Below are 16,514 nucleotides of genomic sequence, written 5' to 3'. Positions count from 1 at the left end.
TACAGTAGATATCTAATCCAACTTGCTGGTTACCAGCTATGCGCCTTAGCAAGGTCACATATCCTCTCTGAGGCCCAGTTTCCTTTTCTGTAGGCGGCAGGGTAAACTATGCAGAGGGTCCCTGGGAGGCACAAGGCCGGTACTGTAATGATGGCTGTGCTTGCTGCTACTCCGGAGAAATTGTTCATTTGTACACCCGACCTGTGAGCTTCTAATCTCAGCCTTCTCAGGGTTAGCAGACTGAGGAGCAAGAGCTGTGGGCTCCTGCCGCCGCCGTAATCAAACAGGCTTTCCCACTTGGTCAGAGTGGTGCCATCCTGATAAGAAATATTCCCTCTTGGTAAATAAGCTTCAACCTCAAACAAGCTCGTGTGTGTGTGTGTGTGTGTGTGTGTGTGTGTTTCAGCAGCACTGGATGCCATTTCAGCATTTACTAACCACCAGCAGATCCCCACGGCAGGATGCCGGCTCTACCCCCATAACTGGACACCCAAGTGCATGTCTGACTTACTTGGATTGGCCGTGACTTCGTTCTTGGCTTCCACAGCCCTGTTCTGCAGCAGGGTTCCCACAGCACTCGTGACAGTTGGTTGTTTTTTGGGAGTTGCCTGGGCCTTACCCTACAGATAGAAAGAGACACAACACTGGAACCTTGGGTGAAGTAAACTAGTTAGTATTCACTCAACTAGCAGAAGGTTAGAGTCATCACGGGGACTCTCACATCCAGAAGAAGGAGACACACACCCAGCATTTCTGTTAGCCTGGGCTGTGGTCTCTTGCTGGTGCTCAATGCCACAGTTTGGTTTGGGAACATTCATTCATAAGGAAGCCCTCAGGGTTGGTGGTGGTCAGTTCATCCTATAAAATCAGTTGTGTGTGGACAGAAGAAATCATTTAATGTCAGTCAGGATATAGTTATGGAATGTTTTGTTTTTCTTTACCCTTGAAAATGGCTTTGTTTCCTAACCAGAACAGAGATGGAAAACGGAGATTGACAGGCAGCACATGTTTTAAGCATAGAATTCCAATACCCCTAGGCCTTCGCTAGTCCTACAGAGCAGCTGCACACTGCACAGATGGAAAGCAAACAAAGACCAAAGCATTCTGGGGAGGCCCCTTGTAGCTTGCTGTGGATCTATCTCCAGGCCCTTGGAAAATACAGCACCAAGACAATGTTATTTAAGTAAATTCCTCACCAATGCAAGGATTATTGTGATAGGACAGATCACCCATCCTCAGGCAGTTAAAATAATAACAATAATATTGTTGTTGTTGTTGTTAGTATTTTGTGTGTATGGGGTGTATGTGTACATGTTCAAGTTGATGTTAGTGTCTACCCAAGCATGTGGAGGTCAGAGGAGGGTGTTGGATATCCTTTTCTATTGTTATTCATCTTGTCTTTTGAGACAAGTTCTGTCCAACTGGAAGCTCAATGTTTTGGCTATCTGGCTGGCCAGTAAGCTCCCAGGATCTGTCTGACTCTGCCCCCAGTGCTAGCATTCTGGACATGTGTGGCCACGACTGGCTTTTGTATGCCGGGGATTCGAACTCAGGTCCTCCTGCTTTCACAGCAATGCTCCCATCCAGCCATCTCTCTTGCCCCCAAAGGTTTATTTTTAGAGGCCAATATTGGTCTCCTCTGGTTAAGGGAATGGCAGATTTTTTTAACGTTGATTATGTTTGAAATAGAAACACATTTTGGCTGTGCCATGAACAGTTCTGCAAGCCTGAAAGAAACTTTCTCTTCTTGTTCCATTTCTGAACAAGCTCACTATTAGGCAAGATCCCAGAGTGGTGGCGTTGGCACTCGGGGAGAAAACACTGCCATTCAGACATGCTCGACAGAGAGCAAAGGAATTCAGGGAGCAAGCAATTTCCCCTCTGTGCTCCCAGTCGCTACTAAGCTCTGGAAAACAAGGAGGGGAACAGGGCCAAGTCACTGGTTATGCTCGGGATAGCCAGCTGGCCTTCTTTGCAAGCAAAAAAAAAAAAAAAAAAAAAAAAAAAAAAAAAAAAAAAAAAAAAAAAAAAAAACCACTTCTGTTTGCTCATTCCCTCCACCCTCTTTGGCCCCGCGAACACTGGCAAGCTCCAATGGATCGGACAGACCGTCTGTCATAATGTCAGTTGCTGGTACTGCTGGACATGGTGGAAGAAGAGTTGAACCTCCAGACTTCTCCACACTTAGGTTGAATTCAAGCCTAAAGCTGCCATGGTCCTTCAAAATTGTGATTCCAACCCCAGCAAGAGGAAAGGCTTTTGTAAAGGGGAAGGAGGATGAGGTAAGTGGAGAGAGAACAGGCAAAGGACTCTCTGGGCCAGGGCCAGACTTTTAGTTATACGTGATTAATGTCATTTACAGGCAAAGGTAAATCTCAAAGACTTACCTACCAACAGTCAACCACACAATGGGAAGTCAAACCCTTGCTGCTGATGCCAGAGTCCTGGCTCTCCACATGGCGCCCTCCCCCTCCACTATCTCAGCTGGGAAGACTAACCCTCGAGACCTGTATTCACCACTCACCCAACACACATGTATCATGTATCTTCCCTCCTGTGTTCCCTCAGGTTTTGAGCATCTCTAATCCAAAGATGTGTGATCAGAAATGCTCCAGACTCAGAAACATTTTGACCACCAGCATGCTGTCACAAGAGAAAATTTCCGCGGATGACCTCATGGGATGTGTTGCAGTTGAAACACAGGCACATGGGAAATTTTGTATAAATTACCTGCAGGCTATGTGTATTAGGTATACATGCATATGCCAATTTTGTAAAAAAAATTATAAAAATCAGAAACATTTCTGAATATTTCTGGGTAAACCTGAAATATCATCTTAGATAAGGGATTTACAACCTGTACTATTATCTAGATGCCCAAACGCTGATGCCCAGCTTTATTTTAGTGCCAATCATTTTCTCAACTTCGTTAATTATTCCTTATGCTGTTCTCCTATTAGTCCCCTCACTCCAGGATCCCTAATTTCCCCACTGTGTCTCCTTCCTGGTTGACCTCAGTTGTCTTGGACAGTCACTGCAGAAGTGACCCTTCTAAAAGTCCATTGCATGCCACTCCGCTTTTCCCTGCTACATTCATGTCTACATTGACTGTGAGGACACAGGAAGCCACTGACAGACAATGGGACAGAAGAGACTATGCTGCCAGGCATGGTGGCACATGTCTTTTTTAATCCCAGCACTTGGGAAGTAGATGCAGGCAGATCTCTGAGTTCAAGGACAGCCTGGTGTACAGAGCGAGTTTCAGGACAGCCATGGCTGCACAGAGGAACCCTGTTTCAATTTTTAAAAAAAAGAAAAAGAAGAAGAAGTCGTGGGAAAAGGCTGGAAAGGAAGGTGGGAAGGCGGCAGCCTGGCTTCCCAGATACTTTCCTGTCCCTGCTCCCAGACTCTCAGGCTTGGCTGTTCCCAGAGCTCCAAGTGTCTAACTGATCGATTCCTTTCATCCTCCAATCTGAACTGGCTGAACCATAACCCTTCTAAATCCCATTGCCTTTGCTTTTCTGTCTTGTCAATCCCCATCAGAGACTCTGTGTCTTTGGTTGGCGCCTCAGGCCATAAACTAGACATGTTGTGTATCTCATCCATCCCCCTTCTCCTCTCCAGATCAGGACCCAAGCTGTGAGGCATCTTCTTGGCAACATTTCTCCCACCCAGAGCAGTTTCTCTGAGTCATAGTTCTTTTCTGGGTGGGTTAGGCTGATAAACACTGTTGAATAAGCAGGGGATTAGTGTAATGCTATAGAGACATTCTTTATATACTGAAGTCTTCATCCTGAAAGGCTTCAAACATTTTAGAAATAATTTTTTTTTTTCCTGCAACACCCAAATGTACTTCAAGCCAGAAGTAGACAACTCCCACGACAGAGATGAGTCTTCTGACCCATGTGTTTCTGAGGATGGGAGGATGGTTGAGCTCTGTTGTTCGAATTCTATATGTCACCACCACAGAGCTCCCGGGTAGATCCTACCTATTTGCCCCAGGCATGCAAGGACACAAAGCCCACACCTGGAGGAAAGATATTTACCTGAGCTCTGGATGCCAGTCTAGCTGCTGTTTGGGCTGGATCAAACACGCATCGAGAGGACTGGGTTTTGCAGAAATTAATGTGTCGCTGGGCAGCAGTTTCGTTAAACCTCCTCATACAGTATGGGCACTGAATATAATCTGGATGTGAATATACCAACAGAGCACAATTAACATTTCAAAAACAACCGTGGGGCGGAACTGTAGGAAATGGATGAAGTAGAATGTAAACTCGGCTCCAACACCGAAGAGCAAGGTCCCAGACTCCAGTTTGAGATAACCTAGTCCAAAAGAGGAAGCTTAAAATAAAGACATGGCAGGGAAAAGTGCTCCCTAGGTACTTGTTTCAACTAAGAATATCCCTTTGAAATGTTTGCATAGTGTCTTTTTTTAGATAATAGACTAGTTATGTTTAGGAACTTCAAAATTACAGTTTTGTGAAGCAGTCCCAACATGACAGCATGCTAGTTTCTATGGTAAGGAAGTGCATAGATGATCCACAAGAAGCCCAGGTATGGTACTAGTTGAGACAGAAGGTTGTTCAGACTTATACAGAGAGATACTGTGTAGTTTCAAAATGTGGGTTTAGGGGATGAGGTTGGGTTCCAATATCATAGTGTTATCATTAGCAACAAGAATATCTTTTGCAGTGGCTACATCTTTTTTTTTTCCCATTTATATGAGGAGGCAAGTGACATATTCAGAATGGGGAATTATAAAAAGAGAAAAGGATAAAAGTTGGTAGGGGGTCAAAAATTGAAGACCAAACAAGGAAGGGGATGGGAAAGCAGCTTGAGAACTAGCTTCGGCTTCCCAGGCAAAACCCAGGCAGCTTCTGGTGACCCTAGATTGTCTGTGGTTCTGTATAACACCTTGTTAAATTTTCTTTCATGTGCTATTATCAGATGCAACTGACTAGTGAAAGACATGGGAACTGAGAAAGATCTGAAGTCATCTTATAACATGGAGATTCTCATAAGCAAAGCTGGGTCTGTGCCTACCCTCTCTAAGCCCACAGGGATTAGGGCTAGCTTTGTTCTTGACTTAGGCATCTTTAAGGGATATGAGTGACATAAAGAATTTCTTCCCAGACATAAGGATTTTCTTCCCAGAAAGGGTCTGAACTGTATCAGCCTTACACTCAGGATGGACGTTTATATTACTGAATAGTCAAAATTCCTCCGTGTACAGCCATGTCTTTAAAGAGAACTTGTTTTATTTGTGAAGTTCTATTGTTAAGCAGTTTGAAGAGTTTTCTGCTTGAACAAACTGCTAGCTAAAATGAATACTCCTCAAATGTAAAAACTATCAACGTTTAGGGATGATCCAGTTGCCGTCCCTTTGACTGCCCATTCTAGAAAGCAATACTAATCATTCAGTTAATGCCTGTTGTAGTGCATACAGTGCTTTTTAGATGGAGATGCAATGTCTCTGCAATCAAGAAATATGTATTTGAGTGCAGAAACAATAAACAAAAATTTCACACAGTGATAAATGGCTTTAAAAAGCTGGAAAGCATTAAGAAATAAAGATGAATTTAGCGTTGGAGCCTGCCTGACTGGTTTTGAGCCCAAGTTCTTCACTTGCTATGTGCATGAACTTGGACAAGTTGCTCAACTTACATAGGCCCCCATCTCCTCAGCACATCTGTATCACTGATTTCATCAGGTTGTTGTGAAAGTTAATAGATAATCCACACTAGGGCTTGGCACGGCGGGAAGGGTGGGTCATCTGAGAAGGTTATAAATGCTGGCTCTTGCTGTATGGAAACAGGTCCAGCAAGCCTATGCTTCCAACAGCTAAACAAGAAGGCTAACACTTAGAAACTCCAATGTGCTGAGATCACTCAAGAACTCATTCACAGCACTGTAGAAAAACTATTTAGAAATGGGCATTCAGCATGGTGGTTATTTCACACTTTTTTCCAGGTGGGAAGCCAAGCCTTGAAGCAGACACGCTGCTCTAGGTTGGTCAAAGGCATTGTTAGGCTTCCATTAGTCCATCTATTCACTGCCACCCTCGCTGCATGGCACCACGGAAGCAACAAATGTTTGAATATATTACCTTGCCAAACAAAGTCTCTGAGCTAATGAGGCAAACACATTTTCCAAATGGTAAGGGAACACCAGGTCCCCCCAAGATCCCTAGAGGGAACAAGAAGCCTGGGCATGGGAGAACTGTACAGGTAAGAAAAGGTCCTGTGGCTGAGCATTTGGACTTGCCATTTGCATGTACATTGAATTTCAAATACTCTGAGAAAGGAAAAGCATTTTTTTTCTGTAGCAATCATCTGAACATGATGTGTCACAGCTGCATGTTCTATCCTTGTCTCAAATTGAGTAATCTTCGTCCTTTATTAATTATGAGCTCACAAAAAAATAACTACATGTTATTTATTTCTATTGAAAATAATTTCAAAGCTTAGGGTGCTAACCCTTACAGCATGGATAGTGAGTTGAAAAACTTCACTACAGAAGGATTCTTATGGGAAAGATGGTGGCCAGGTCTCATATAAAATCGAAGTAGAAGAATAAAAAAAATTTTTAAATGCAAAAATTACATGAGATCCTTATGCTGCCTATGAGATGCTAACCACTGATTCAAGTGCCACAGAATGATCCCAATCCTAAATATTATATATCATCCCTCCTGTAAAATGTTGCAGTGACCTGGAGATTTGAATCATTAGCATACTTGTTTAATCCAGTAAGAACTAGAATAAATATATACAGATCATGAAAACTGAGTCATAAAAATGGGGATCCACGCTGACAAGTGAGAGGAAATTGCTTGCAAACTCATGCATATTAGGTCATATTATGTATAAAACTCTCCTTGTATGTGCATATAAATTTTCTAGTACATAAGTCTAAGAATTCAGGTTAATATAAAATCCCTGCACAAGCAACATAATCAAATTGCAATAAAAATACACCATTGTGAAGCATTGTTAAGTGCATATAGTAAGGAATTTAATTACAAAATTTGTGTTTTAGCATAAAAATCTGAAAGGAAGAAAATTAATTGAGCATGTGATGAGACCTGCAAAGAGAATTATTTTTTAGAGGAATAATAATCCTGTCATTTTAGAGCCTAGTGGGTAAGGAGAGAAAATCACGCACCCCACCTGACATGGCCTCACGTCACTAAATAACTGTAAGGTGGCCATCAACATGCTGCAGCTTCTCATGTGAAAATGAAGCTGTTTCTCATAAGAGGTATGCTTCGTTCTTTGCAGGTGATTGAGGAGGTAAAACACCTACCTTGCCAGTACCATGAACTGAATTTGATTCCCCCAAACCCACATAAAAACACTGTGTGTGGTGGCATGTGCTAGCAATCCCGACACTGCAGGTGTGGAGACAGGGAGATCCCTGGGGCTCACTGGCCAGCAGCAGGTCTACCCTAATAAGTGAGCTTCTGGCCAATGAAAGACTATCTCCAAGGAGGTAGCTGGTCTTCCCCAGCCCAACATCTGAGTTTATTCTCTGGCTTCCACACCAACATGCATATCCATGGGCACACATGCATCTGCACACCCACATGGACTCGCATGCACATACAAAGAAATGTTTTGTTTTCTGATTCTTGGTACTAACATGGTAGACATAAATCTTTGCATTAAATGTATTAAGATGATGCATTATTTTAAGCTACATTTTCATTAGTATAGAGCAAAAATAAAGCAATTACTAAGATTATTTTCTGGTATAATTGTTCAAATGATTTGAGTTTTAGGAGGTATTTATTGTGTGATTACACTGTGGCTTGTTTTTAGACTTTTTTCAAGAGAACTTTTTTGGAAAAGTTACTTGCATAGTAAAATACATTTATTTTAAGTTGGTGGTTTTGTGAGTCTTGACAAATGTATGCATTCGTGCAACCATTCCAATTAAAATATAAAACATTTACCCCCCAATTTTTCTCATGCCCCATTTCAGACACTATTCTACTGATGTAGCCTTAGACAAGTCACTGATCTATTTCCCTGTTACTATAGACAAGTTTTCCTTGCTCTGTAGTCTTGGTAATAGATAATCCATCTTGCTATATTTATCGTGGTACTATGGAGTAGATTCCATTTGTACATATTTCATGGCTTGTTTTCCTTCATGCTGGTTGATGGGCATTTTCAATTGTTCCAGTTTATGTTATATAAACAAATGTGACTATAAGACTGTTTCATGGATATATTTCTTTGCATAAATGTCTGGAAGTAGGATTGCTGCACAGGTTAAATATATGCTTAAGGAGACAGAGCCAAGTGATGGCATTATTTATATTTTTTTATCAGCAGTATATGTGAATTCTAGGTGTGATACATTCCAGCCAATTGTCAGGGTTCAATTTTAATTATACATATGAGTGCTGTGCTGGTTAGATACCAACAAAGGACACCTGAGAAGAGGAACCTTCAACTGAGAAAATGCCACTATCAGATTGGCCTGTAGGCAAGCATATGGGTCATTTTTTAAAAAATTCATGATTGATGTGGGAGGGCACTGCCCACTGTGGGTGATGCCACCTCTATATATGTGATCCTGGGTTACATGTATATATATATATCAAGCTGAGTGACCCATGCAGATCAAGCCAGTAATCAGCATTCCTTTGTGGTGTCTTATTCAGTTACTACCTCCAGATTCCTGTCTTGAGTTCCTTTCCTTACTTCTTTCAACAATGATAGACTGTGATTGGAATGTATAAGCCAAATAAACCCTATCCTCTCTAAACTGGTCCTAATCAGTGTTTTTTTTTTCCCCACAGTAATAGAATGCAAAACAGAACAAAAATTGGTACAAGAGACTGGGCTATTGCTGTGACAGACTTAACAGTGTTGTTTGGGGAAGGACTGTGGAAGTGTTTGGAACTTTGAGCCAGAAAATCTCTGGAGTGCTCAAAGCTTAAAGGGCTGTTCTGTGGGAGCTTGTTTGGAGAAATACACACAATGGAGGCCTGGCTTATGAAGGTTCAGAGGGAAGCAAGGACTAGTGGGGCTACAGATACGGTCAGTTTGAATGAAGAATCTGGGATTTTTAGTCCTCTGGGGCAGAAGAATAAGCTGTGATTAGCAAGAGACCAACACCACTGAAGTGAAACCTTTGCTTTGCTGGGACGATTGATACTGGTTAATTAGGGTTGAGAAATCAGCTGTGATTGAGAAGAGACCAACATCACTGAGGTGAAATCTTCTCAGAAGTTTTTTTTTTCCCTCAGGGACAGCACACAGAAGCTGTGGTCCAAAGGGGCCAAAAGCTGCCTCTCAAGCTGGCAGCTGAATTTGGTAACATGTAAGCATCTCCTACATGGTACTTATTCTGACAGAATGGAAACTGCAGGGTTGAAGGTCTCGTGGAGAGAAGCTGAGACTTGGCACTGAGAGGCCAGGAGAGGCCATTGGTGAAGGCACAGCCTCAGCTGCAGCGGAGACCCCAACATATTGAAGATGGCAGGCCTGGGAGATGACCACTAAAGACAGTGGTAGACGTGGAATGGAGCCAGTCTATCCTACAAAGCACACCGTGTGTGCTGTGGACGGCAGAGCTAGGGAAGAGGAACTGCTCAAGCCCTTTAAAGCCCCAAAGAACATGAGTGAGTTCCAGACGCTGGGCATTGAATTTTTCACACTGTTAGACTTTATTTTGCTGTGGTCCGATTGTAATTCTGCCCTGGTTCTCCCTGCCTTGGAATTATAAAGTATGCAACTTATTTTGGATTTTATAGGGAATCCGTGGTTATGAGACTTTGAATATTTTTAAAAAGACTTTGAATCTATAAAGTTATAGTATACTTCATATTGTGATATAAACATGGGATCTTAGAATAAACAATAAAGGGAAGACTACGGCTTAATAATAATGTATTTGTGTGTCAAGTTGACAAATCATTGATTGAGCTGGTTTATTGTTTGTTTGCTTGTTTTTGTCAATTTGGTAGAAGTCAGGGTCATCTGGGAAGAGGAGAAACTTCATTGAGAAAGTGCCCCCATCAGATTGGCCTGTAGGCAAGTCTACAGGGTATTTTCTTGATTAATGTAGGATTAATATGGGGGGCGCAGCCCACTGTGGGTGTTATCGCCCCTGGCTGGTCCTGGATTGTATTTTTAAAGAGCAAACTGAGGGAGCCATCAGGAGCAAGCCAGCAAGCAGCATTTCTCTACGGCCTCTGCTTGTGCGCCTTCCCTGGCTTCCCTCGGTGATGAACTACAAGATGTAATAAACCTTATCCTCTCCAAGTTTCCTTTGGTTGTCATGGTTACCATGCCAACAGAAAGCAAACTAGAAGAACAAGTCGCAGCCTTTCGTTGGGGCCTTAATTTGCGCAGTGAAACTAACGTTAAGTGCTTTGTCATGTGATGGTCAGTTATTATTTCATGACATCTCTTGCCCTTTTATGGTGAGTTTCAAGTGTTAACATGAGCAGCAGTCTTAACATGAGCCCCCTGTGGTGGTGGTGGCGGTGGCGCATGCGTGCCTTTTATCTTAGCACTCAGGAGGCAGAGGCAGGTGGATTTCTGAGTTCGAGGACAGCCTGGTCTACAGAGAGAAACCTTGCCTCAAACACACACACACACACACACACACACACACACACACACACACACACACACAAATAACAAGAACAAAACACTCACACACAAAACAAAACAGACTCTCTGCTATGGTTGTTTTGAGACAGGCTCTCACTTTGTAACCCTGGCTTTAACTTGGAATCCTCCTGCCTCAGTCCTGGGTGCTGAGATTACATACATGTGTCACCACACCCAGTGACCCAAGCTCTTTCAGCCTTGTTAATGTTTATTGACCTAGTTTTGTTCACTGTTTTTCTAATTTTAATACTTGTTATACTTCTGTTAATGATCGATTTTGAAATGGTTGTTATACAAAGTCTAAGAGTTTATTTTTTTCAAATTGATACCCAGTTTTCCCAGCAATGTTTGTTGGTAAGACTACTCTCCCCTCCAATTAATTACCTTGGCATCTTGTCTTGGGGTCATTATTGCTGTGATGAAACACCATGACCAAAAAGCAAGTTAGAGGGGAAAGGTTTATTTTCCTTACACTTCCACATCAATCTTCACCATCAAAGTCAAGACAAAATATGTACAGAAGTGTAAAATGAAAAACAGTATACTCCTTCGAGGAATTAAAAAGGACCAAAAAAGTCAAGATGAGAACTCAAGAAGAGCAGGAACCTGGAGGCAGGAGCTGATGCAGAGGCCATGGATGGATGCTGCTTATTGGCTTGCTCCTCATGCCTTGGTCAGCTTGCTTTCTTATAGAAGGAGAACCACAGCTCCGTGGCGATCCTCCCACATTAATCACTAAGAAAATGCACAACAATCCAGATATAGTGGCCTGAGTCTTTAATCACTCATGAGGCAGAGGTAGGCAGATCTCTGGGAGTTCAAGGCCAGCCTGGTCTACAGAGTGAGTTTCATTTCAAGACAGCTAAAGCTGTGTAGTAAGCCGCTGTCTCAAACAAAAACAAGCAACAACAACAAAATGCACCACAGGCTTGCCTGCAACCCAGTTGTATGGAGGTGTTTTATCAATTGACTTTCCTTTCTCTTGGATGACTTCCGTTTATACCAAGTTTAGCCAGAACACACCTTAAAAGAAAACCAACCATGCTTGGGGGTGATTCTACAGCAGATTCCATTTTCTGTTCAGCTGGCCTTCCAACATTGCATTGCCACAAATGTCACATTCATAGCGAATCTTGACACTAAGAGACTCTGTTTTATGGGATTTTCCCCCCAAAACTGGCTTGGTTATTCCAGATCCTTTCAATTTGCACATGCTTTTAGAGTCAGCTGGTTAACGCCTACTTGGCAAAGAAGAGTTGCAGTTATTTTTATTGGAATTAAATTGAAACCATAGAGAAATGTGGGTAGAGTTGACATCACAGCACACTACTGAGTCTCTTAAGCCATGGAAATGGTAAGTCTTTCTATTAATTTTGGTCCTTTTTAATTCCTCGAAGGAGAATACTGTTTTTCATTTTACACTTCTGTACATATTTTGTCAACTATATCCCTAATGTTTAACATTTTTATGTTATTGTGTTGTTTTTTAATTTCATATTTAATTGCTTCTGTATAGTCCACAGAAGTCCAGAATGTACTGATTTTGTTCTAATTCTAGCATCCTTCTAGAGTTTTCTTTGTTTCCTCTTTAGTGATTACAGCTTGTGATTCAGGTAGCCTTACTCTTCCAGCTCAGTCTTCATGGCATGTACTACATGTGTGTATTATATGGTTATACATCGATTTTTCTCTTATTGCACTGGGTACTATTTCTAGCATGTTTAACAGAAGTGGACATTCTTGCTTTTTTTCCCCCCGAGCTATGTGGGAATGTGTTTGGTTGGTCACCGTTGAGAAATAGAGATTTTTTCCAAGATTCTCTTTATGGGAGAAATTCTTTTATTTTCCAATTGCTGAGAGAGTTTCTGTTTTGTTTTTAATATGTACAGTGCTGTACTTTGTCAAACAGTTTTGCTCTTTTGAGATGACCAAATGCTTCTTAAAATATTTTGTTGTTATAATAAATTACATTTATTATTTTTCCTTCTATTTAATTTAGGCTAGTTTGCTCATATTTTACTTTTAAAAGCAAAACTTTATCAGCATATAAGCCAAGACCCTGTAACTTTGATGTTTTCATTATCATTCACTTAAAGTATTTTCTAATTCAATGTGTGACTTGTTCTTAGATTTGTGGGCTGTTTAGAAATCACTTGCTATTTCTAAGTACTCGGAAATTTTCCAGATATATTTTTTCATTAATTTCTAATTTAATTTTATTGTGGCCAGAAAATATATTCTGTATTATTTCAATCCTCCTAAGATTCCTGACGCTGACTTTACAGCCTTGAATATAGTGTTCCCTGTGTACCTGATAGCAATGTGTATTCTGCTCTGTTTGTCCTCTGACATCTGTTAATGTCAGTGAGGCCAGATTGGTTGATACTGCTACCCAAGTTTTCTGTAGCGCTACTGATTTTCCTTTGGGTCAGCCTATCAGTTATGATGATACGAACGACAAGATGCCTGAATATAATTGAACTGTGAATTTATCTCTTTCCAGCTTAGTCAAGTTTTGTTTTACGTTCTCAGAAGCACTAAGGACATGCACATAGGTCGTCTTAATGACTGTAGCTTTTGAATCATTGTTTCTGTTAACATTTATCCTAAAGTTCTCTTTGCCCAATGTCAGCAGATACTCGAGTTCTATGATTACTGCTTGCATCTTTCCCCAGGCTTTTAGATTTTGTCCTTAAAGTGTGTTTCTCACGAAAAGCATACTGTTGGCTCTTGCTTTATTACATAGCTTGACAGTGTCTGTCTTTATCTGGAGTAGTAGGCCATTTATATGCAGTTGTCCAACCTGCATCTTGCTATTTGTCTTTATCCCATATCTTCTCTGCCTGCACCCCCATTCTTCATACCTGATATGTTTTACTAGGTACACCTCAATATTTTTGAATGGGTCCTCTAGCAACCTCCAATGTATCTTCACACGCTATTATATCTATTCTTGTATAAAAACCTGAAAAATATGTTTATTCTCCTCATTCAACTTTGTGCCATTGCTTCATACATTTCATTTCACATGTCAAAATCGTACCAAGAATACTCTTATTTTTGCTTTACCCAGTGACATAAAACCTACTGGTGGTGCTGTACTCAGTAGAGACAAGATGAGAACACTCATTTTTGCCAGCTGTATCTAACAAGTACTAGACAGAATTTAGGCATGAAAGAGAAATAAAAGGCATACAAATAGAAAGGGCAGAATAACATTATCTGTTTACAGATGACATATATACAGAATGCTAATGATTCCACAGAAGCAGTGTTAGAGCTAATAAATAAATCCAGCAGAGTTACAGGATACAGAGTTGGCATACCAAAACTAAGCTGCATTTTGTATGTGCAAACAAAGAATAATGAGCAAGGCTAAAAATTCCATTTTCTGGAAAATCAAAAAGGATAAAAAACTTATGAATAAATTCAAATGAGAAAGCAAAAGACTAATACATAGAAAACATTGGTGAAAGAATAAAAGAAAACACAGATAAATGTAAAGCCATTTTCGTGCCCATGCAGTAGAAAATAATACTGTTAAAATGACAGTATTATCCGAAGTCATCTATGGGTTTAGTGAAGTCCCTGTTAAAATTCCAAAATGGCGTTAAAAACATTTTTGTTTATTTTTCATGTGTATGTGTGTGTGCTTGTGTGGTGGTTTGAATAAGAATGGCTCCCCCATATGCTCAGATATTTGAATGCTTGGTTTCCTGTTGGTGGGATTGTTTGGGAAGGATTAGGAGGTGTGGTCTTGTTAAAGTAGGTGTGGCTTTGTTAGAGGAGGTGTGACCTTGTCAGAGGAGGTGTGTCCTTGTTGGAGGAAGTGTGTTGGAGGAGGTGTATCACTGGGGGTGGGTTTTGAGGTTTCAAAAGCCCGTGCCATTCCCAATTAGCTCTCTCTGCCTTGTACTTATGAGTCAAGATGTAAGCTCTCAGGTACTATCCCAGTGCCATGCCTGCCTACTCGCTGCCCTGCTCCCTGTCTTGATGGCCATGGATTCTAACCCTCTGAAACTATAAGCACAAATAAACTCTCTCTTCTTTAAATTGCCTTGGTCTTGTCTTATCACATCAATAGAAAAGTAACTGAGACAGCCTGCTTGTCTGAATGTGCATCATGTGAGTGCAGGTGCCTACATAGAGGTTCTGTAACTTTATGGAATTGGAGTTACAGAAGGTTGTGAGCCACCACGTGGGTTCTGGATACTGAACCTGGATCTTCTGAACTCTGTTATGCTGAGCCATCTCTCCATCTCCCAAAGTGACATTTTTTTTTGTAGAAATAGAAAAAAAAAGTCCTAAAATTCATATGGAATGTCAGAAGACCCCAAACAGCCAAAACAGCTTCTTGTATCTGTTGCATTCACTCCTTCTGGTTTCAAAACTTACTTTATTCCTGTGGTAATCAAAGTGGAGCTGCACTGGCATGAGGACAACCATAGATGAATGGCAGAGAACACAGAGATTAAACTTCCAAGTGTACAGTGACTTGACTTTCAGTTTTTTAAAGATCAGGCTTATTTATTTGTGCGCGTATGTATGGAGCATGTGAAAGTCACCTTCCACCATACAAGTCCTAGGGTTGGAAGAAAGTCTGTCAAGCTTAGTGGCAAGCACCTTAAAACACTGAGCCACTTTGCTGGGCCCTCAGTAACTTTTAATAAGATACTGATACTGTTCAGGAAAAGGAGAATGGCCGTTTAAATGATTCATTCTTTATTGTTGCATAATCATTGTACAAAGTGTTGGGTTCCGCGATAACATTTTGACCAACTACATCATGTATGCCTGTGGTTCTCAATCTTCCTAGTGCTGTGACCCTTTAAACACAGTGTCTCATGTGTGGTGACCCCCAACCATAAAACTATTTTTGTTACTACTTCATAACTGTCATTTTGCTACTGTTGTGAATCACAATGTAAATGTTTTTGGAGAGGTTCCCAAAGGGGCTGCAACCCACAGGTTGAAACCGCTGACGTATGTCATGTATGCTTCCCACATTCACTTCCCATCAACCCTCATGGATGGCCTTCTCAGCAAATGGAGCTGAGGGAACTGGCTCTCGGTGTGCCATCAAGGAGTAAGGTGGAAACCTTCCCTTGCATTACCCACAAGTGCTAGCTCAGAATAGACAAACCACATCCCAGTAAATCCTAGAACTTCAGAATAAGAAACCCAGGGGTTAGGCCGGGTGGTGCACACCTGTCATCCCAGCTTGTGGAAGAGAAAGGAGGACCAGGGACTCAGTGTCATCTTTGACCACACAGCAACTTGGAGGCCAGTCTGAGCTACATGAGACCTTTGACCCCAAACAAAAGACTCTTCAGGGTAGAGGTGTTAGCCCTGTATTTGGCAATGATATTGTCGTCTATAACATGAAAAACACAGACCACAAAAGAGAAAGCAATTCAAAATTTAAAATGTTGCACTTTAACTAAATATAATACTGTCCAAAGGCAACACAAAATAGGAGAAAAACTATTTGCAAATCACATATTTGACAAGAGGTTAAAATGAACCTCAGTCTCCAGTCCTAGCTTCCAACTTGTTGAAAGATGGGACAGAGGGACAAGTTAGACATCACTATGACTAAAGAGGCAGACAAAAACAGAATAGGCAGCATTCTGAAAGTTCAATCATTGGACAAAGGTGGAGCAGAACCTCGAAAACCGTCTGAAAAGACAACAGAAAGCAACATTTGGCCCTTGACTGGATTCTGGATTCTGGCTGGGTGGGTATGGGGAGAGCCTTAGAAACATTCTTCAAATAACTTAGAAAACAAGAATCTGTGTTTTCCTTCAGAGATGAATTGTTGACATTGTCAAGGATAAAGTACTGCTATCTACAACTGCATGGTTAGAGACTTCTTCCGGG

The 16,514-nt window shown here is 41.3% G+C and overlaps 1 protein-coding gene across 2 annotated transcripts in view; it reads right to left on the bottom strand.

The window, feature by feature from the left end:
• Zc2hc1b (zinc finger C2HC-type containing 1B) overlaps positions 1–16,514 on the bottom strand; it is a 52,501-nt gene that overhangs the window by 24,833 nt on the left and 11,154 nt on the right. For both annotated transcript variants that reach the window (XM_059272730.1, XM_059272729.1), the window contains exons 5-6: positions 4,047–4,186; positions 512–620 (exon numbers count right to left, since the gene is read on the bottom strand). In XM_059272730.1, the coding sequence (XP_059128713.1) occupies positions 512–620; positions 4,047–4,186 (249 nt within the window). The remainder of the gene's footprint in view (positions 1–511; positions 621–4,046; positions 4,187–16,514) is intronic.

The sequence above is a fragment of the Peromyscus eremicus genome, chromosome 8b, assembly GCF_949786415.1.
Source record: "Peromyscus eremicus chromosome 8b, PerEre_H2_v1, whole genome shotgun sequence".
NCBI classification, from domain to species: Eukaryota; Metazoa; Chordata; class Mammalia; order Rodentia; family Cricetidae; genus Peromyscus; species Peromyscus eremicus.
This window is presented reverse-complemented; position numbering and strand designations above follow the sequence as displayed.